This window comes from Anoplophora glabripennis, unplaced genomic scaffold, assembly GCF_000390285.2.
Source record: "Anoplophora glabripennis isolate ALB-LARVAE unplaced genomic scaffold, Agla_2.0 scaffold261, whole genome shotgun sequence".
Lineage (NCBI taxonomy): Eukaryota > Metazoa > Arthropoda > Insecta > Coleoptera > Cerambycidae > Anoplophora > Anoplophora glabripennis.
The window spans coordinates 114,971-139,062 of record NW_019417113.1 but is presented as its reverse complement, the minus strand read 5'-3'; the positions used below and the strand labels follow the sequence as shown (position 1 = coordinate 139,062).

Sequence of the window (24,092 nt, the reverse complement as noted above, 5' to 3'; positions counted from 1 at the left end):
TAATACGATTTTTTTGTTCCTATTAACCTATTGTCTATTAATAAGGCTGTCGATCTTTACCATTTTTTCTTAGAATACATGTTATGTGAATGCCCCTGTACCAATAATTTTTTGGACGCAAATGGATTTCCAGTCTGGCAAACAAAACACACTCGCTGCCGTCGTCTTCGCATTATTCCTAATTTGCATATTGTTCCAGGGCCGCCTGCGATCCGCTGCACGGCACGCCGACACCGTGAGCGTCCCGATTTGTCCGATAAGAAACGGGAGTGGATGCACTGTGCGATGCTAGCCTGATCTGAATTAATCCCCTCCGAGTTAAGTGCCCCCAGAATAGCGATATGACGACCGAGGACTCGTCCGGGCCCAGCGCGGCCCCCGATAGGTGAGTGGCGGCGTCCCCATTTGCATAGAATACGACCCTCTCTGATATGCATACATATAAGGTTCCGTTGTGGAGTTTACATTCAGAAATAGGGAGGAATATATTTGGGAATAAAGCGTTGCGCGATGGAATATTCTTTGTTTTGCCGGTTGTGAAATAGTATACAGGGGGTAACTTTGTATGCGGATCATATTTGTACGGAGGCGCTCTTTGATCTTAAAAAAGACATAATCGTAAGTTTGTTTTCTCAAATTTCACCGAGAATACTGTTTTTGCATTGTTGTCAAATCGTATAATAGAAAACAATGAACGATAAATATAAGATAATAGCTTGAAATAATTTGGAGCGTACCTTATGTGCTGGCCAGGATACGACTCTGGTTATTGAACTGCATGATCTCTGGGTTGGCGTTCGAACGCACATTACGCTGTCTCCGCATGGGATCCTGTAGCAACGTCCGCGTCAGAGTTGGAGAAATGGTATTTTGTAATAACGTCCGTCTATGGTTTGTGGGTGTCTTTAAAGGGTTGTGGTACTGAAACTTATTTTGATTAATTGTGACCCTTACTTTACTTCGAGCTTCGAATTTTTTGGACATATTCAATTTTGCCTATATTCAAAAGAGGGGTGAATATTTACATGCACGCGTGATCAGCGGCGTCTGATACCGCTAATGTCCTTTGGAGGTCATCATGGCTTCGTAGCGGAATTGCGGAAAATTTTCAAAACAGGACTGAAGCTTTTCGTGCTTTAGTGGCATTTCAATTTCGTCTTGATATTTGTTTTCAGCTTAATCAACTGTTTACAAAATATTGATATAATTTCAGAATCCGTTGTAACCTGAAGGGTTATTTCTTACTTATCTATCTACCGCTATGACCAGTATCATAAGGGTGTTAACTGACAAAATAGGTTACTATTAACTTCTCGAAACGGAGTTTATAATTATCATTATACTTTAACCAATACGTGGGGACTTAGAAATGTTGTACGTTCAGAGAATGAATTTCAGTGACTAGCTGTACAGGGTGACACTGAAGTTGGAAGAACAAAAAGAAACACCATAACTTTCCAGGAAGGGTTTTAATAACAATAAAACAGAACAAACAAACAAAATAACGACACAACGGGCTCGAACAACATTATTAATTAATTTATTTACACGCGACAGCGTACCGAGATTTAGGAAATGCGCGATCCATAGCAAAATTTGGAATGACTTTTCCATTATTAAATTAACCCGAGACTCTAAAACTAAGTAGACTGCACAATGTGAAACCCAAGGAAGAACTGCTTTCTTCGAAGATCTCTCCTGAATTCGACACATCGCTTCGACACGCCCATTTATTGGGTCCAGACGTTTCTGTTCTTATCTTACTGGCGGGAACCCTGAATGTCGGGACGCTTTGGCATAACTATGCCATGTTAATCGTTCTCTAATTGACTGATTTTACATTTATCTAAATAATTTTGAGACTAACTGAACTTACAAGTAACCCTAGCCTTCCTGTAGTGACTCCGTGTAGCAATACGGGACGGATTAGTCCATCTCATTTAATCTATTCTTATAGCTTGGAAAATCCGCCTAAAAAACAGCTATTTGACCTATTATTATTTTCCTGACAACATTCTAACAACTTATTCTTGGAATTCCTACGTTCTTAGGAATGCATTTTGCGCGTTATTGGAAATATCGATTTTTCGCTTTATACTAGATGCTCAACACATGGCCCTGACAGTTTAAGTGAACTTGTTAAAAAATATTGCTAAATTTCTCCGAAGGACGACGTTAAACCTACTTGAGAGCCCTTAACTTTCGATAATTAGTGTTGACTGAAATATTTTACTTTTTGGCCCATCCGCTCCGAGAACTAACCAATAAATTACCACGCGTCCCGGCTTTTGTTACACCGTCAATTCATTTTCAGAAAACTGAAACTATGTTTCTGAAAGTGTGAACTGATTTTCAGATTAGGTTTCTTTTTTATGACTTTGGATCATATCTAAATAATAACACAACCCCACCAAAAAAAGATAGTCGTGATCTGGATGATTGACCATTTTGTGTAGAGCCAAAAACATCCCTTAAACCTCTGGTAAAGTTATGAATACCAATATCATTACGAAAAGGAGTATGAATGGGCAGTTTACAATCCTCGTGCTCTCATCTATTACTACCAAGGATTTCCCCCTATGGGGTTGGTACCCCTTCTACACCCCTTCTACTTCTATACCCTCCCGGACATACATTTGCGTCATGAAAGACTTACAAACTCTTGAGAATGCAAAGGAGACATGGTGAAGGGTGAACCAGACAAAGAACCGACCCCCTAGAAAACTACTACTCTCTGCTGGGCGGGTGGAGGAAGATGTGGAAGATTAAAGGACCCCGCAACTATCCTAATGGAAAACCGGTCCCGGTCGAATGGTACGAAACTTTGCCGAATGATAGTCTTCAATGTGTCGATCAAAAAAGTCCATGGGACCTAGGTCTAAAAAACTACTGTTCTGAATCTACATCTGAAGTTATCGAATCCACGTGCTCGATGACCATTCAATGATTTATGGACGAGTAAAAGCAAATATTTCTTTATAAAGTGACCAAGCTGGCTGTTTCTTGATTTATTTTCGTGTGTTGAATGCGAATCCGTGGTCAAAATAGCTGTATCATCCTTCAGTTTTCAGAAAATCGGTGAAGCATCTACTGAAGAACAGCGATAGCGACACGTACTGCTCGAGCGATATCTTATGTTCTTACGCGTGCTGAATCCGTCATCCGCATATCTGCAGCATTCCTCAGTCTTCAAAAAATGGCTTAAGCACCTTCAGAAAACTTGACTTGATCGTCATCAAGCACGTAGATTCGATAACTTTAGAATCACATGGACTTTTTTGAGCGACACATTGAGGACTATCATTCGGGCAAAGTTTCGAACCATTAGACCGGGATCGGTTTTCCATAAGGATAGTTACGGCGGGGTCCTTCTTCCTGTTTTTACTCAGCAATGGTTCCAGTGCACTGAGCAGAACAGCCCTCAACTGCTTTGCCCGTCTAAATGGTGGAAACTAGTTATTTTGCTCTTCTTTTATTTTGTTGACTCTTTGTTGCTATTTCTTACGTTGAATTTTGAAGGTGTCTGTTAGAAAAAGTGTGTGTTAAATTAAAGTATAGAACGCAGAGGTAAAAGGTTAAGGCAGGCAAAGCGGAGCGAGGGTTAGAGAAGGGATAACAGAAGGTGTATGGGAGCTCGATAAATTCCGCACTGAAAAAAATTAATCTTCCTACATCCTTCTGCGCCTTCCTGTTTCCCACTCATCAAGGGATGTTCTTTACTTGTTTTAAGGGTTAGTCTTGCTGTGCAAACTCAATACCGTTGGTAGATCCCTTCTCTCCGATTGGAAATATCCAGAATGCATATTTCCGGTCTTAAAAGTTTTTCGAATGCTTCTTGTGAATTTGGGGGTGGTTTCCACCCCTTAGACGGGTACGGGCAAAGCAGTAGAGGGCTGTTCTGCTCAGTGAACTGCGACTATTGCGCAGTGAAAACAAGAAAAATTTGATCTCCCACATCTTCCTCCATGTTGATATTCATAACGTTACCCCTATTTAAGGGATGTTTTGGCTCTTCACAAAAATTTAAGGGGCATACGAATTTTTTTTACCACAAAAAAATACATAGAAGATCAAGACCTTTTTTTTTTTGTGGGCTGTGTAATCTTTGCTAAAAACTCTTGACGCATGAGGCCCCTACACTGTAATATTTTTCAGTACATTATACATTAGAGAATTTGAGACAAAGATTTTGTTTGTGCTGATTAAAAAGTTCTAAGCCACTTTGAGGGTGAATAGTAAACAACAGATTTAAATCTTAAATTTGGAAAGAACATTATAAATGGGGGACAATCCTTATGAATATTTGATTAAGCTGCTTTTATTCGTGCCAAATGCTTTTCTCGAGCATCTGTAGGATTCCTAAAAATTTATCACCAGTGTTAGTAAGTAATAGTAACGAGCGTTCAAATAAAAACGTGGTCAAGTTGGTTCTGAAAATTTTGACGTAGGGCGTAGCGTATAGCAAATGAACTTAAACGTTATCTGTCAAAGCACTATATCGCAGCTATCAATTTGAATATTTTCGTTTTAAAAAGCGTTTAAAATGGTGTTTTCTCAAGAACAAAAAGTGTTTATCATAGAGTCCTACTTTAGAAATGGACGCAAGATTGATGGAATATGGAAGTATTCTATTGAGGAATGTTTCATAGAATTTCAAAATCAATTTCCCGGCGTTGTTGAGTACAAAATTTTTCAAAGTGCAGTTCAGCGTTGTGTTAATGTTTTTCGTGAAACGGGCAGTGTAACAAGAAAAGAAGGAAGCGGCCGACCTAAAAAGCGGACTGAAGAATTAAAAGAAAATGTCCAACAAATAATGGAAAATGCGCCAAGAACTTCTGTACGTGTTTTATCACAAATGGTGGGAGTATCAGTCGGTACCTGCCACACAGTGTTAAAAAAAGATTTGCGTTTGTTCTCCTATCGTTTAACTTGTCAGCAAGAACTTCATGAAGTTGATTTTCCGCGACGGGCTGTATTTTGTGAATGGTTTTTAAACAACTACGGTGAACTTCATAATATCACCTTTTTTTCTGATGAAGCCTGGTTTCATTTAAGTGGTTACGTAAACTCACAGAATATGAGAATGTGGTCTTCTGAAAAACCAGATAACTTTTTTGTCGAGGGCCCTCTACACGCTCAAAAAATTGGAGTTTGGTGTGCTCTCAATCGAAGGAGGATTTATGGACCTATTTTTTTTAATGGTACTCTTACTGCGCAAAGGTATAGAGAAGAAATTATCGCTCCTTTTGTTAACCAGCTGGAAGAAAACGAAATTACAAACTTTTACTTTCAACAAGATGGCGCAAGGGCACATACGGCAGGCGAGACGATGAATATGTTGAGGGAAGTTTTCCAAAATCGACTAATAAGTCTCAATGCTGAACATGAATTTCCACCGAGGTCATGTGATATTACGCCGTGTGATTTCTTTTTGTGGCCTTACCTTAAAAACACTATTTTTGAACTGCCTATTCCTGATTTAAACCATCTGCAGGCTCGACTTATAGACAAGATTCGTGAAATTAACAATACCCCGAGCATCTTAGAAAATGTCTTTAATTCTTTGAGGAACAGGTGTGAAAAGTGCTTATAACAAGGAGGGGGACACTTTCCGCAGCCCCTTTAATTGTTTGTTATTGTTATCTAAAGTTATATAGTCATTAACGTTATTGAAACTGACAGCTGCTATACAGCTCGTTGAGAAATGAGGTTAAGTTGGTCGCTATAAGCTACTCCCTACGTCCAATGTGTCAGAGCCAACTTCGACCACGTTTTTATTTGAACGCTCGTTATATACTTGAGTAGTCAAGGCAAGTGAAAGCATAAAATCAATAAAGGGTATCCCGAAATTCACCAAGAAGTAATTTTGATAGGAAACATGGGTTTTTAATTAAAAATTGTAATTTTTTTATTGATTCATGAAGTATACAGGATTATGTATGGAAAGCATATCGGATAAATAGCCTCCACGGCTTTGCTGGCGTATAGCACTCGTTTGTCGACATTTTTCATGATCATTTTGCATAGATTCGGCTGAATTTTGTTGATGCAGTGCTTAATTTCCTCCTTCAAGGCGTGGGTGGTCGTGGGCTTGTTGACATAAGCCTTATGCCCCCTACAGCGTTACATCTGATCATCTGGGTGGCTCAATTCTGATCTCCAAAACAGGAAATTACGCGACCAGGAAATGACTCGTACAGTAACTGAATTGCTTCTCTGGCGGTAGGACATGTGGCACCGTATTCTCGTCTACATCCATATCTTGCAATTTAGTAACAAAAAACTGGATTATTAGTCGCGATAGCGAGCACCATTAACTGTTATTGCCTGACCAGCCGCAAGTTTCAAGAAGAATGGTCCGATGATGCCACCAACCCAAAATCCGCACCAAACAGTGACAGGTTGTGGACGCATTTGTTTCTCAACAATCACTAGTAGATTTTCTGAATCTCCAAACGCGACAATTTTATCGACTAACCAAGCCGTCAAGATGAAAATGAGCTTCATCACTGAAGATGATTTTGTTCGAAAAATTCAATGAACTATCTTCGCTGTGCGTGGTCAGTGGACTTCAGTTCTTGAGTCAATTGAGCTTTGTAAGCATGAAGATGCAAATTTTTCGCGAGAATATGCTGCAGAGCTTCTTCAAATGTCCAATTTTGATCGCGGTGCCAAATTGATATTCCTAAAGTCTCAGCAACACTCTCACAAACTGCTGCCATGTTTGTGTTGAATGACTTGTTGACTGACGGCCAGAGTATTTAAGATCACTAATTCATTCAGTCTCCCGGAATTTTTCATTTAATCTCTTCACAGTTAATGAAGTTATTTCACTATTTCGACCATTAATCCAGTAAAGATGTCATTTTATAAAAAAAATTCCCAACAGGATGATTTTTTCAGGGTTGCTTGGAGACTGGCTCCTGAGTATCCAACCAAAAAATCACACTCGAACTCCTAGTACGAATAATTGCGCTATGGGGGTGATTTCTTAAACATTTTTTTAGAGCAAAATGACTTTCATAAAAGTTGTAGAGAATCAAATTCTGAACATTTTTTCTACATAAAATTTTTTTGTATGTCTAATACTTAACGAGTTAGTGCGCATTATGTGACAAAAATTGGGCACGTCGAAGGGGTGGTCTTGTAAACATGTTTTTACAAAAAAAAATTATGAGGAAAAATTGTTTAGAATTTGATCCTCTACAACTTTTGTGAATGTCATTTTTTTGTAAAAACATGTTTACCAGACTCTTGCCCAATTTTTGCCACATAATGCGCATTAACTCGTTAAGTATTAGATATACAAAAATATTTAGGAAAAGTTGTTCAGAATTTAATGCTTTAAACTTTTATTAAGATCATTTAGCTCTAAAAAAATGTTTAGGAAACCACCCCCATAGCGCAATTCGTACCAGGAGTTCAAGTGTGATCTTTTGGTTGGATACTCAGGAGGCAGTCCCCAAGCAACCCTGAAAAAATTATCCTGTTTGGAATTTTTTTTGCGGCCTCTATAAGCCGAGCACAACTTTATTGGATTACATATTTTGTACAAAAATTGCGAACTGAAGCTGCCAAACCTTTATTATTTTTAAAATACTGCTCCACAATGAAAACACGTTCTTATTTCGTTGGCAATACTTTACCGCACAAATGGCGCAAAATTCAAACCTTGCGTGAATTTTGGGACAACTTAGTAATAAAACCAATTATATTAGGTAGTATAAAAGTAGATGAACATATATTATTTCTTAATTTTAATGTTATTGGTCTTTGCGCAATTAAAGTACAGGGTGTTTCAAAAAGATGTTGCTAATCTTGAGAGGGTTATAGAGGATATTGCGGAAGAATTTTTTTTTATATAAACCCCTTAGTCGGAAATGAGCCCTGGAGCAATTTTTGACCAAAAACGTAATGTTATTACGTTGACTTGATATTTAAACAATTTTTATTAAGGATAACACAAAAATAATAAATTTATAATAATTGTTCAAAACGGCTTGTGGTAGGTTGTTCTTTAATTCGATGCAAAACCTCCTCTTCCTCAGTGACTACTGTCCGTGAAGTTCGATGTCAACTTCCTACATCAGGTTTAAAGTCTCTTAACTTATGATGGATTGACGAAAATGTTGTTCGGCAATGATATCGGCGATGTATCTACAGGGTGACATAGAAAAAAGTACATTGCATAGTGCCACACAATAGAGGACACTAAAATAAGAAAAAAAGTTCCTATGAACATGGGTCTGCAAGGCCTTCGGTTAAAAGATACGGGGTGTTGAATTTTATTTTTGTTTGGTTTTTTTTTGAATATCTTTAGCCAGAGACGCAAGAAATGGATAAAATGTGGTATACAGGGTTTTTTTTATCATGCTAAATTCAAATATGATCTTAGTTTTGTGATTACTGATAGAGGGCGCTACATACAGGGTTCCATATCTATTGAATCGGTCCTAACTTTTTTACTATACACTGTATGTCATTTTCGACTGAAAAAAAAATTTGTTATCCCTTCTTTATACGTAAGAAAGGTATACCTTGTCCAAGTCGCTAGAAGCAATGGTTCCAGTACAAAAGCCGACAATGCACGCAAATTATTCAAAAAGCGCCAAAGTAACATTTGCAAAAACAATGATAACAATTAAATAATGTGTCATAATGACACTTGTAAACTAATATAATAATTGTTAGAGGTATTTTGTGTTCTTGATTAAGTTTTTCATTAGTTTTCTCACTGATTATTCAAAATTGCTTTAAAAAATGGTTCGCTACACTTTTGAAGAATACAGGGACATGATTATGTGTTACGGCGAAGCTAGATCAAATTCTTACGAAGCTCAACGTATCTATCGAGAAAGATATCCTTTAAGACAAGTTCCTAATGTTCGAACATTTATTGATGTGCATAGGCGTTTGGGAGAAGATGGCTGTTTTAGAAAACCAAAATTGAATAGTGGGGTTTCCAGAACTCGTCGCACTGTGCGAAACGAAGAAACTGTTTTACGAATGGTAGAAAATAATCCGAGAACAAGCACCAGGAAAACAAGTTCAGCGGTGCGAAACCTTAACCGTGAATCAGTTAGACAAATTTTCAAAGAACAACTTCTTCGCCCATATCATTTCCAAAAAATTCATTCACTATTGGAACATGACTTTGTTCCTCGTGTACAATTTTGCGAATGGTTTCAAAACCAAAGAGAAAACATTATTTCATCTATTTTGTTTACTGACGAAGCTAGTTTTAGTCGTGATGGTATTCTGAACCTACATAACATGCACCATTGGAGTGATGAAAATCCTCATCAAACTATAATTCGGAGTCACCAATATGGGTTTTCTATTAATGTGTGGGCAGGTATAATCGACAATTACTTAATTGGCCCATTTCGATTGCCCAATCGATTGACAGGTGCACTGTATCGAAATTTCTCGGAGAATGATTTAAACACATTATTAGAGGATGTCCCATTGGCCATTATTGGAAGAATGTATTACATGCATGATGGGGCGCCAGCTCACTTTTCTCGAGTGGCAAGGGAATATTTGGACAGGAGATTTGGAAATAGGTAGATTGGTCGAAAGGGGCCTGTACCCTGGCCAGCTCGTAGTCCCGACCTTAATCCCCTCGATTTTTCATTTTGGGGATTTATGAAAAATGAAGTTTATGCTGTAGAAATACATAATGAAGAACAATTATGGATAAGAATTATAGAATCGGCAGATAGATTTCATAATAACCTAGGAATATTTCAAAGATGCCGTCAATCATTAAGAAGAAGAATGGAAAAATGTATTGAAGTACAAGGGCAACAATTTGAACATCTTCTAAAAATTTAATGTTTTGTTTTAATTAATCGTATTTTTCATCATACCATTACAATTTAATTGTTGACGTATTTATCATTGTTTTTGCAAATAAGAAAAAATAAAATTCAACACCCCGTATCCTTTAACCGAAGGCCTTACGGACCAATGTTCATAGGAACTTTTTTTCTTGTTTTAGTGTCCTCTATTGTATGACACTATGCAATGTACTTTTTTCTATGTCACCCTGTATAGTTGTGTACCACTGTCCGGTCTCTAGATATAACACAAAGTGTATACTTCGTATCTCACCTAAAAATATTAGTATAATAAATTATTAGCACTCAAGTAATTGGACAGTTTTGTTACAAGCTAACCTTTTTGTATGAATAAAATGAATAAAAGTTTTATAATTTTCACATGTATAATTCCCAAAATATTTTAGCAGGGTACGTTTACCTGGTCCCTATGCTGAAACAGAATCTTTATTTATAATACATTTCCGGCAGGCTTTACCCTTATCCCGTTTTAAATCATAATAAGCTTACCAGTATTTCATAGGCGTATTAAACATGCCGAAACCTCTAATAAATTCCGCACCCTAATTTCATTAGCGACGTGTTCATTTTTGTTAACCTTTGTCAGAGAAATATTTAATCCGCTTCGCATTAATGTAATGCTTTTGCAACATTATAATGCGGCATGATCCGTGGATGTAAAAGTTAAGTGATTCGCTACGACTTATTCAGTATACTACGACGTTTAGCATACTATTTACGACGACGCACAGTGGGCCGTTTCACAAATCTAACTGGACAAAATGTATTCCGAATGTTAATATTCATATATGCGATTTGTCATATCTCGAATAGTACTTATATTATTATATTTATTGTGTTTTTATAATTTGAGTGTCATAGGCGTACATAAAAAAATTTGAGCAGCAAAAAAAGGGTTTAATGAAAAAATATACATACAAATGTATTTGGTAAAACAATATTTATTATTATTTAACTTAAATTAATAGAATGTTAATACATCATAGAAATATACAAATTAGTCATCATAATCGGAAGAGAGATCAGGGTCGGATTCAGTGGACTCTTCTATTGTATAATCATCTTCAAACTCTGGTGGGTTATGAATACTTGTAGGGAGGGGTTCAAATGGAATATCGGGACATTTTAAAAGGTTTAATACATTTGCTGAAATACTGCTCGTAGATTTTTTAGGAATTTCTCGAAAATTATTTATTACAGGGTCAGAAGTAATCAGAAGCATTGTCAGTAAGTCTTGATTAGGGGCACTGCGAGAGACTTACGGGTATGAGATTCCCTAAATCTTCTGCAGTCTTTATTTCGTGCCTCTTGCGCTTCTTCAGATAATCGACCGATAGGTAAAACATTACTTTTTATTATTTCACTACCATGTACAAGAAGTTTATGTACTGTAAGTAACTGGCATATGGTACCACGGACAAATATTTAAATACAGTGCCCTTGTTTCCTCTGCATATTTTTCGATTTTTTCTATATCAATTTCATGACCAGATGACAGTGCTTGTAAAATAACGCTAAATCTGGTAATAATATCTTTATCTAGTCCTGTAATATCCGCACTTTTTTCAACATTTTTAAAAAATCGACGAGCAGTATTCCCATCATTTGTGGAGCCAAAACCTGGCCCTGGCCTATCTATTATGAGACCCATTTCATTCTTAAATCTAGTTTGCAGTTCTTGTTTCCTTTGATTTACAGTTATTTTATCAGATTCGTCTCATATCTGCCATTTTTTTACATCAAGTCTACAGCTAATATGCCACAAACATTCGAAACATCGAATCCAACTATGTAATGTAGATAGGCCAAAACTATAATATTCGCGTTTGTTTTCATTAGCTACAATAGGTTTTAAATTTATTGTTTTGGGAGTGGCTCCACAAATGTAACAAGATTGAGCTGAACGAGTTCCACTTAAAGAATTACAAATTTTTCCATCTACCATTGTTAAAAGCAATTGGTGATGAATACTTATTTCGGAATCTTTTATAATTATTTTCATAGGTTGCAGTTTAGAAATTTGTTCTTCAATTATATTATTATATTATACAGGTTTATCCATACAAAATTTTCGAAGAAATCATTTTGGGAGAAAATGTTTCAGACAAAGGTGTAAGGATTTTCCCCTGGCTATCTGATGGTGACCTTGGATTTGACCTTGACTTTGACCTTCAAGGTCATTGCCCCACATTTGACCTTGAAGGTCATTGTCAAAGCCATGGTCAACACCATATTAGGATGTAAAATTTCCTGCTCTTTCCAAATCCGCAGTAAAAAATAGGGGTTCCTGCTTAATAAACTTAACTTGACCTTCAAATGACCTTGAAGGTCAAAGTCAAGGTGAAATCCAAGGTCACCCAGGTGTTGCGAGTATAATTCAATGCCGGTAGGGGCTCTCGGAGTAGTTGTTTCTCGCAGCACTAACAAGTCAAACATTGTGTTACGCCCTCTGTGGGTGGCAGTCGTGCAACAAAGTACCTGCAGTTAGCAGGTCGCTTCCTACTGTAGCCATTTGAATGGCACAGTTGGGGAGTCTGCACGACAGATGGAGCCATTGGCTCCCGCGTACAATCCCTTTTGTACTGTTCTACTGGTTTGGTTGTCGTCTGTTCCGGTAACGGACCGCATACAAACGACGTCTCATTTAAATTGTACTGACAATCTCCGTATAAACACCATATGCTAGTTCTTGCTCAGAAAGCATTTTATATGCCGACTAAGTAATATTGCAACACACAACTAAAGAATATAAGATACTGAACTACCATAAGATTTGCTTGATTGTGTAAGTCACGTGTAACATCAGCCAATTTCCGAAGCATTCTAGCTGTGCACGTGCACAAGATGCACAGGGTCAATTTTATATTTATGGTTAATTTTCTTAATTAGTGTTCTTTAAAACAGGAACATTTAGACCATCAGTTGCTTAATAAAAGTAGTCCATTTTCTATCACCTTTCTGAAGGAACGCACTTATTTCAGAAACACCCTGTATATACATATTTTTAATTTGAATGAGCTTAATTTCTTTAAATAGAATAAAAATTGCGAGAGCTAATCGTAGAATATATGTTTTTTTTAAATGAAAAATTCACTTGTGTGATGCATACAAGTTTCATTAACACGAAATATGCCAGTGCTTTAGTATCAGCACGAACATAATGATTCCCTGCTACATTTAAAAATACTTCATGTTTCCAAAGCGCAATTTCAAGCACCTAATTTCGGCTAACGATCTAGATACTAACCGCGTGCTTTTGCGTCAGTCACACCAGTGGTGGTTTCTGCATAAGGCCATTTCGTCAGTGACCTCTTACATGAATGTACAGAGTGTTTTCAAAAAAAGTACTACAAAAGGTACCGGTACAGCTAAAAAAAAAACACGTCAGATTTTTGGAATTTTTTAAATTTGGATAATTTTTGGGTAAATGTTATTTGAAATTGATTAATGTGTACAATTTACTTCCTTCCATATTATTTTGGAGTGGTTTTGCACCATTTTATATATTTTTGAAATTTTAATTTAAATATCATTGTCATAAACTACTAAACAGGCGTGGTGATTTCAACACAGGTTTGATTTAGAGACAATAATTTAGGTCTCAATTTGTTCACTGATTGTTTACAAATATGTAATTATAGATAACTATTTAACTATTCATTTATTTAACCAAATATTAATTCAGACTTAATATATTGTCTTTAATTATTGTAATTAAATCACTGCATTTACATACAATTTTCACCAGAATAACCGAATAAACAGATACTTGTCAAACTCCAAAGCACACCATACGCCATACGCCATCCACCACGCCACGGTCACGTCAGAGCATCTGGATATGAAAAAGTGTGAGATCACTCAGTAATGAGGACATTTACTCTGAATTAGGTAGAAGTGCACCAAATACGAGTTTACGTGAAGAATTTATTTAAGGAGTACCTATATTTGAGTGAAAGTACTCAGTTTTAGTTTAAATATATTCACAAATGAGTAAAACGATCAAACTGTCCAATATTTAGTGAAGATGTACCCAATCATTTCACTCAATGGATTCGCACCGAACTTTTATTGCTTTCACACACACCGATTTTTTACAGTGTACCACCAGAGGCATCCAAATCTAATGACAGAAATTAGCACGACAGCCGCCTACTTAAATATTTCTTAGGCGCAATCGTGCGAGCTGTAATGCGAATGATAATGAATTTAATTTTTTTGTTAATAAACCGTTATTTATAAATAAAAAAAGTGAGAGAGGTAACAGTTTTAAAATAAACCAGGCTATCTAACACGTATTTTTGAATATTCAATTTTTGTTAAACAAAAAGTTGTAGCAAGCATTAACTTAGGGCAGCTTATTTCAACCCCCTGCAAGGGACAAAAAAAAATTTGAAAAATTGTTGAGAAGCTGCACATGCATTAGTAGAAAATTTGTGTCAAATACTCCGCGCCTTAAAGCATAGAAATGAAAGAGAAACAAAATGTGAGCGGAGACATTGTATTGAGGCGGATTGTATTGGAGCAGAGACATTATTGTAGTAGATATGAATAAGCACGAAACCGTCCGATATCAACAGCCGATTGTCGATTCTTGCCAAGTTTCTTCTTTATGCGCAGTTTCAGTTGCAATGTTTATTATTATTATTACTCTAGTGTTCACAAGTTATTTAACATCAGGTGGTGGATGTGTTTCTCAGTACGTGGAAACCAATAAATATGTAAAACTGAATCTTAAACAGTTAAAGTTTCATTAGAAACATAATTATTTCTTGGATCAAACACAGGTTTATGTCAGTAGTTATTTGTTAGTGTATCAATTATTACACGGAGTGTACTCTCCCTATGACAGTAGTTGACTGTGAGCGTTATTTTTCAATCTTAAAAACAGTAAAGACATTTGATAAAGTTGATAAAGCAGATAAACGACTAAGGTGGGAAAATTATTGATCACTTCTCATCTGAAAAAGATCAGATGATCCATTTATTATACAGGGTGGCCAAATGAAAACGAAACAGCCATTTTCAGGAACTGCGCCAAGATTGTAGAAAACGCTCAGACCCGTCGATTTTAGATTAAAGGGGGACAATCTTTGCTGGTATTTTTGACTCCGCCACTTTCACCCCCAAGCAAGGGTTAAGCATCATCCCAAAATATTTAAATGGCAGTGGGGGTTGAGTAATATTTCTTTTGAAAGCTCTTACTATTCTCTTTACAACAGACTTTAAATTTTATAATTCCGCCCAATACTTATTAAGGACTTTTAAAGTTGAAGTTGAAATTTATGTACAAACAATTAGTAACGGTAAAAATGTCAGTCATTCGAGTTAAGTACGCCAATGGTATAAATTTAGTATTTCTTGCGTTACATTGGTTTTTGGCGATTTGTTTCGTAAAAAAACACAATTGTAAAAAACAGAAATGAATGCTATACACACACAATGAACGTAAAATTAGTGGATTCCAAATTATTTTCTAGTATTATTTGGAAGCGTTGGTTGGTAGTTAGTTGTGTTTTTGAAAATTAAACACTATGGTTTATATATGAACAATAAATGTGCGAATAGAACAGCTCAGCTATTTAATGAACAACATCAAGATCGACATGTCAGGAGGAAGTATGTTCTAGAGTTAGTAAAAAAATTGCAAGAGACAGAGAACGTAGCCAATAAAAAACCAGAAATTGAAAAACCTATAGTTAATGAAGTTAGTGAAGTTGCAGTTTTGGGACAAGTTCATCTTGATTCTACATTAAGTACGAAGCAGCTGGCATCTGTGTCTGGGATCAATCGAAGTAGCATACAAACCATTTTGAAGAAGAATAAATTCCATCCATACAAAATACATTTTGTCCAGGAACTTCGCATGTGGATGATTATGACCGCCGTTTACAATTTTGCGAAATAATGAGTGAACGAGCAGGGAACGATCCACAGTTCCTTTTCAACATCTGTTTCTCTGATTAATGCAGTTTTTTCTTGAACGAGGCGGTAAATCGTCACAATTGCCGCTATTGGTCCGATTCAAACCCAAGAGTTTTTCACGAGGTGCATACACAGCAACCGGAAAAATTAAATGTATGGGCTGGAATTTTCGGTGACCGGCTGGTGGGTCCTTTTTTTACCTGGTAATTTGACTGGCCAAATGTATTTGCAATTACTGGAAGACGCTATTGACCCTGCATTGACTGATATTATTGAAAATGTTCCAGAGTATGATGAAGATCATTTGATTTTTCAACAGGACGGTGCTCCTCCGCATTATGCGCTAATTGTCCCAGTATTTGGACCAACGTTTTCTACGGAATTGGATTGGGAGAAGAGGCAGCATTGAGTGGCCTCCATGATCACCGGATTTATCGCCCCTTGATTTCTATTTGAGGGGATACTTAAAAAGTAAAATCTATAAAACACAGCCAGCGTCGCTGGAAGATTTGCGTCAAAGAATCGTCGACGAATGCCGTCGAATCACTCCGGAAATACTTCGGAATGTGCGCGAACGTTTCGAACAAAATCTTTATTATTGTATGGAAGCGGGCAGTCATCAGTTTGAATATTTAATCAACTAATTAGTAAGTAAGCAACTAAACATAATTTAAATTTTAAAATGTAAATTTTTTTCAAAGTATTGGGCGGAATTATAAAATTTAAAGTCTGTTGTGAAGAGAATTGTGAGAGCTTTCAAAAGAAATATTACTCAACCCCCAATGCCATTTAAATATTTTGGAGTGATGCTTACCTTTGCTAGGGGGTGAAAGTGGCGGAGTCAAAAATTCCAGCAAAGAATGTCCCCCTTTAATCTAAAATTGACGAGTCTGAGCGTTTTTCTACAATGTTGACGCATTTCCTAAAAATGGCTCTGTTTCGTTTTCATTTGGCCACCCTACATAAATGATTTGAGGTACGTTAACTGTTTAAATTGACTTCCCTATTTCTAGATCCACGAGACGCCAGTGGGCCTCATATAAAGTTTTTAGAATTCCGATCGAGAACGCGAAATATAAACGGGCTTTTACGAATTTGCATATTGGGAGACGTCCAAAAAACCGCCTCGGAATAATTAAAGCGACCGTAAAACCGCGGACCTGGAACGTTTAATGTTTAATTCCTAAGAAAATGTGTAATACAGAACCAAAGAACGTATAAAATTTCCCCCGGGGAGTCGAAAAGCTTACCCCCATTCATACCCCTGAAACAACGCATCGCGCTTGCTTTTCCATTTTCCATAAATTTCTTCTACTCGGTTACCTTTGAATCACCCATCCTATCTGCGGATAAATGCTTATGTCTAAAAATATAGAGTTGTTTTAATGGAAAGTGGAATTGAATTTTTTGTAGGCAGTTTCATTACTTTTACACAAATTATATCATTGATTTTGTTGTCTTTTGATGCGGAAATTTTTAAGGTTATTGAATTATTGTTTCAGGATGATTTAGATGGAGTTCCATTGTCACTATAGGCTATTGATTATATCCAAAAAAACAGGGTTAAAAGGAACTATGACGTTCAAGCAATTTTATTGCATAAAAGGGTCATTTTAGATGAAAAAACCGCGGAGTGCCATTAAATTACAGGGTGGAAATTGGAGGCAGGGGTGAAAATGCACCCCTTTCAGTTTTTTAATTGTAGTTCGAAAACAAAGCAAAATTTCGCTATAGTTCATAGGAAAAATTATTTAAAGAATTGAATTTCCCATCGACATGGCTCATTTAAAAAATTGAAAAGGAAAATTTTATGCAAAATAATCGTTAATAAATAATTTGAAAAAAGCAAAAAATTCGATTTTTTATTTTTTTTTTACTTTTTTGCCTCTAGTTTTTTTTTGAGTATAGGTATTGCTTCATAAAAAAAGTAGATAAAATTTCCTTCAAAGTAAGAGGTTGTAAAGTATTTTTGGATGAAAATTGACTGATATATGGTCGCTCAAACTTACAATTAACCAGTTTTTCTATTTTCGTCGCGTTTACCCTTATACGTTTTAATTCTCATTTTTTGCAAAAATGAAATAAGACGTTCAAGGATTTTCATCACATTATTCAAATTAGAGGGTTGAAATTGAAGATGGGGGTGAAAATGCACTTTTGCAGTTTTTTAAATATAGCATGAAAACGAAGCAAAATTTCGGTATAGTTTATAGGAAAAATATTGTAGAGAATTGAATTTCCCATCGAAATGGCGTATTTAAAAAATCTTAAAGGAAAATTTTGGGCAAAAAATCGTTAATAATAAGAATTTTTGATTATTTTTACTTTTTTAATAAAATATTTTAGTAAAAACTTGAGAATTTAAGTACAATAAAGTTTATTAATAATGTATATATACAGTGTGTCCACGGATGGAGTTGACAAGAGGAGAAACTCTTTTGTTTTTGACTGTATCGAAAAATGTCACTTTATGTTCTGCCCCTCGATAAAATGAGACTCATACAAACATCTTAGATTAGATGTAAAGGGTGCTCATAAATTGAAAAAACACGAAAATACTCAAGATAGAAGTACCATTATTTATTATTTTACACAACATTTTTATAGAACCAATCTGTTTATAACCTCAAATAATGTCTTAATACAAATTTTAAAATCAAAATTTTAATTTTTGAGGTGGGAAGTAGCTATACATATAGAGTAAAAGTCAAAATAGAAATTTTTATTTTAAAATTTGTATTGGGACATTATTTGAGGTTATAAACAGATTTGTTTTATTAAAATGTTGTGTAAAATAATAAATAATGGTACTTCTCTTTTGAGTATTTTCTTGTTTTTTTTTTAATTTATGAGCACCCTGTATATCTAATCTAAGATGTTTGTATGACAGTCTCATTTTAACGAGGGGCGGAACTTTTTATTTTTCGATACAGTCAAAAACAAAAAAGTTTCTCCTCTTGTCAACTCCACACTGTATATATACATTATTAATAAACTTTATTGTACTTAAATTCTCAAGTTTTTACTAAATTATTTTATTAAAAAAATATAAAAAATCAAAAAATCTTATTTTTTGCTTTTTTAAAATGGTTTATTAACGATTTTTTGCACAAAATTTTCCTTTAAGATTTTTCAAATAAACCATTTCGATGGGAAATTCAATTCTCTACAAAATTTTTCCTATAAACTATACCGAAATTTTCTTTGTTTTCATGCTATATTTAAAAAACTGCAAAAGTGAATTTTCACCCCCATCTTCAATTTCAACCCTCTAATTTGAATTTTTTTCGAGGAGCAGAACTTTTTATAAAGAGTGACATTTTTCGATAAAGTCAGAAACAAAAGAGTTTCTCCTCTTGTTAACTCCATCCGTGGACACACTGTATATACATTATTAATAAACTTTATTGTACTTAAATTCTCAAGATTTTACTAAATTACTTCATTAAGAAAGTAAAAAAATCCAAAAATCTTATTTTTTGCTTTATTTACAATTGTTTATTAACGATTTTTTGCATAATTTTTTTTTTAAAGTTTTTAAATAAGACATTTCGATGGGAAATTCAATTTTTCCTATGAACTATACTTTTTTGACTAAATTGTGAAAATCTTTATTTATTATTAACAAATAAAACATTTGAAATAATTTTTTATTAAATAAAGAACCAATTTGTAAAAATAATAAGAATTGTAATCATTATTATGTTAAAAACGACGAAAATCTAAAAAATATTTAAGTTTGACCGGATATAATTCAGTCAATATTAGTCCAAAACTTTTGAAAACGCATCATTTTGAAGGGAATTTCATCTAGTTTTTTTGTACAGCAATTTTCTTTGCCTACTTCTACTAAAAAAAAAATTCTAAATAATTTTTCCTATGAACTATAGCGAAATTTTGCTTCGTTTTCGAGCTACATTAAAAAAACTGGGAGGAGTGCATTTTCACTCCTATCTCCACTTTACACCCTCTAATTTAATAGTACTCCGCGGTTTTTTCATCTAAAATGACCATTCGAATGATTCATGTAATAAAATATCTTGAATGTCATAGTTTCTTTTAAATTCCTATAATCAAGAGCCTATTAGTGGAGATGGGGAAAAGCAATAAAAATAGTTTTTTCCGTTTTTATCCAAGACAAAACAATTCTCAGGCAGACTCTTGCTCAGAAGCAAATTTTCCCAGACAAAAAAACTCAAGATATTTTTAAATTTATTACTATTTTATCTTTTTTATAAACTCTGTAAAAAAATTAAGAGAGCACAAAATTTCCAATTTTTTTAGTGATTTTTGAAAGGTTGTAAGTTTGTGAATTGTCGTGTCGAAAAAATAAATAAAGCATCTTGAAGCTTGAAGATTCTAGTTTTGAAATCTTGAGATGAAAAAATTTGTTTGAGCATCACTCGGCACAATCAAAAGAAATAGTGCAAGGCAATTTTTTTTCAAAACTGCCCATGGGCACAGAAATTTTTTTTCTGGCTCAATCAATGCCAGTCATTTAGCCTGATTCATTAGCTTCAATTTATTTTTTTAATTTTCTGTACGATTATTTCTCACTGAGAAAGTCACCTTTTTCCTTGGTCATCGATATCTCTTGAATTAATGATACTACAGAGAAGGGAAGGTGGGTTTTGGAAATTTCAATCAATCCTCTGCAAGAGCCTTTTGGTGTATTGGAAAAAAATATATATTCAGTATTAATTTAAAAATGTGCAAAAAACTTCTTTAATTTTTTTTTAAAACTGACCAATCAAGAAATGAAAACGGTTCGACAGATCGATTTCAAAATTTACTGGCCTCATGGGCATGTATTGAACTAAAAAAAAACTTACTTGCACTTTTTCAAATTAAAACTGACTATAACAAAAAATCTCAAACATACCAAAATGCCCTTGAAGAGGATTGATTCAAGTTTCCAAAACCCACCTTCCAAATTGAGAAATCAGGGCCTGGCAATGATTATGCCAAAAAAATTTTTGTCCATGGGAGGTTTTGAAAAAATAAATTTTGCCTTGCACTATTTCTTTGGACTGTGCCGTGAGTGATGCTCAAAAAAATTTTTCATCTCAAGATTTCAAAACTGGAATCAAGCTCAGAATTTTTATTTTCTCGATACGACCGTTATTCACGATGATACAGCCTTTTAAAAATCACTAAAAAATTTGGAAATTTTTCTGTTGCTTTAATTTTTTGCGTGTGAGTGTATTTATCATTTTATTTAAACAAAATAGTTAACGAATTATTGAGTCGTGCTAGCGAAAAAAAGACCTACTTTCCCAAACCTCTAGCTAAAACCTGTCTTTTACATATTTGTATTTTCTTGTTTAACTCACTAGTTTAAGTTCCCTTTATTTCCTTCCAATCTTCTTTGTGCCTCTCACTATCTTAATTTGCCTGGTACTTGTTTGCGCCGCCTGGTATCTTGATGTGCCTGGTATTTTCCAATGAATGATCGAATCTTCGTAATGATGTTATGTGAATTCCCCTAATTTTTGTTAGAAACTTTTGACAGCTAACTGGGATACAATTTCCTTCCAGATTTTTTCTTGCTAACTTTCTTAATTGATTTGAACTTTATTCCCACCTCCCCACCCTTATGGCTGAAACTCAACTGACTGGGAATTTCTGACAGTTCTTAAATAGATTTCTGTTAAACAAATGACTATCCGAACACTTAAAAGAGTGGAGATGACTTTCCAACCTCTGTTATTTGGGAACTCGTTTCAACAGGATATTGATAGCGCACTCATTTTATTCTTTTACTCTCACTTGTTATACATTACAATACTTTTGCAACTAACACAACTGATTCCAGATCTTATTTGTAACAATTTTCGTACAGATTTTAACAATCTTGCCTACCTTCACTTAAGAATATTAAAGTGCTAATAATTATTTATTATTATACCATTTACCGTGTCATTTCAAAACTAAGTTTCAACAATATATTCAAAGATATTTGGTTAAAAGTAATGTTCTATTTCAGTGGGAGCAAGGCAGAGAACAGCAAAGCAGAAAATGGGAGACCAGAAACTGCCACGGGGGCGATCCCAGATGGAATGAACGCGCAACGGTAAGTCATTACTTCTGCCTAACCGATCTTTTGCCACATACTTTGCTGGCGCATTCATTATTTTTTTAACCATCATAAACAATAGCTATTTATGATATACGTGTTAAAAGTAAGATTTTATTTTGTGAGTGAAAATGATTAAAAAACGAGCGTAGCGAGTTTTTTAACTTCACGAACAAAATAAAATCACTTTTAACACGTATGTCATACACTATTTTTTCTACAAAACAGTCGGAAGAACTTTAAACTCAATAAAAATAAGAAATCAAAAAATACCACACAGATCGCAGTGTTTATGAACCAAAATTTTCGTAGCAACCAGTGCTGTTGTTAGTTACGGAAAAAACGCAAAAATATTGACAGCATTTTCTAGTAATATTATAAGTATAATGAATAATCTCGATAATGAGCGTAACGAATCCATCCCTGCTGAAATCGAAGAAGCCGCCAGTCGAGCAACATTGGAATTATTGCCGGCGAAATCAAAAGGAACAGTACGAAATCGCTTATAGACGCTTTTCGGAATGGTGCAACGTTAAAAAGGTCCCTGGGAAATGTAACGAAAGTGTTTTACTGGCATATTTTGAGGAAAAAGCCAAGATATGGAAATCGTCAACGCTGTGGTCAAATTATTCCATGATCAAAACTATGTTAAAAATAAAGCAAGATCAATATATAAGCAAACATTATAAATTTATTGCTTTTTTAAAACGGAAGGGTGAAGGATATCAAGCAAAAAAGTCAAAAGTTTTGACGAAGACGCATATCGACAAATTTCTCACAGAAACAGAAGACGAAAAGTATCTGATGATGAAAGTCGCAGCAATAGTGGGTGTCTTCGGGCGTGTCGCCGGGAGGAATTGTGTCAGATGATTATCGACAATATCGAATATTTGGGCACTTCGGTTGTTGTGACCATACCAGATACTAAAACGAAAGTGCCTCGGACTTTCAGTGTTGTTGGTGAATTCTATTTAAACTTTTTTAGAAAGTATATGGCACTCCGGCCACCCAACGCTGACCATAGACGACTTTTTCTTAAATATATGAAGAATAAATGTGTGAAGAATCCAGTCGGAATTAACATGTTTGGTAAAATGCCTGCCGACATTGCAGAGTTCTTGAATCTACCAAATCCTCAACTCTACACCGGACACTGTTTTCGTCGTTCATCGGCGACATTGTTAGCAGATTCTGGTGCAAATCTTACTACCATCAAGAGACATGGAGGATGGAAATCTTCGACGGTAGCTGAAGGCTACATTGAAAATTCACTGGAACAGAAGAAGGAAATTGCGTGCCAAATACTTCCTACTGCTGCAACTACTAGCAAGACCACCAGTACTACCAGTAGTATTTCTACAGAAAATAGATGTGTCACACATGTTGACAGTAAAACCAACTTAAGTATGATGACTCCGCAGGGAATTACAATTTCAAATTGTTCTAATTTTACTATAAATGTTAATAGTAATAACTAGTTAAAATGTTGGTTTGTACTTATTTAAAATAAAAAGTTGTTCATGTGTTTGTTAAAACGTTTTATTAATTTTCAAAACAAAATTTAAATAAACTTTGATTTAATTTTAACACTAGTGTTAAAAGTAACTTACTTTTAACACGCGTGTCAAAAAGAAAATAGCTATTTATGATATACGTGTTAAAAGTAAGATTTTATTATATTATTTATGATATACTTGTTAAAAGTAAGATTTTATTTTGTGAGTGAAGATGATTAAAAAACAAGCGTAGCGAGTTTTTTAACTTCACGAACAAAATAAAATCACTTTTAACACGTATATCATACACTATTTTTTCTACAAAACTGTTAAAAGTGGGCTTTTTAATTGTCATTTTTGATGTTAAAAATGTCATTTTCACATCAAAAATGACAATTAAAAAGCCCACTTTTAACAGTTTTGTAGAAAAAATAATTTTTATCTACGATCGTGACAAAAGTGCCAGTTTTTTTGTACATGGTGTCCCTGAAAAGGATGGACAACGCTTGACCACAGGTTCCTTGGATGAATACAAGACTATTTAGCCTAACTTACCTATATACAAAAGTGCCTTCTAAATATAGAATAGATAACCTATTTTTTTTCAGATAATTTGAAAACTATTTTTCTTAGAAACTTCAAATTGGGTACACTTATTTTTTTATATAAGGGCAAGGTAAACATAGAATTTGGAGAGAATACATATATAGGATGTTCTATTTCTAGTGGCTG

General features: G+C 34.8%; 1 protein-coding gene across 1 annotated transcript in view; it reads left to right on the top strand.

Moving 5' to 3' along the window:
• Positions 1-217: 217 nt before the first annotated feature.
• Positions 218-24,092, top strand: part of LOC108907045 (arrestin homolog) — a gene marked incomplete at its 3' end in the record, with an annotated part of 132,797 nt that continues 108,922 nt past the window's right edge. Inside the window, exons 1-2 of the mRNA XM_018710559.2 lie at positions 218-385; positions 21,775-21,861. Coding sequence (XP_018566075.1) covers positions 342-385; positions 21,775-21,861 — 131 coding nt within the window. The remainder of the gene's footprint in view (positions 386-21,774; positions 21,862-24,092) is intronic.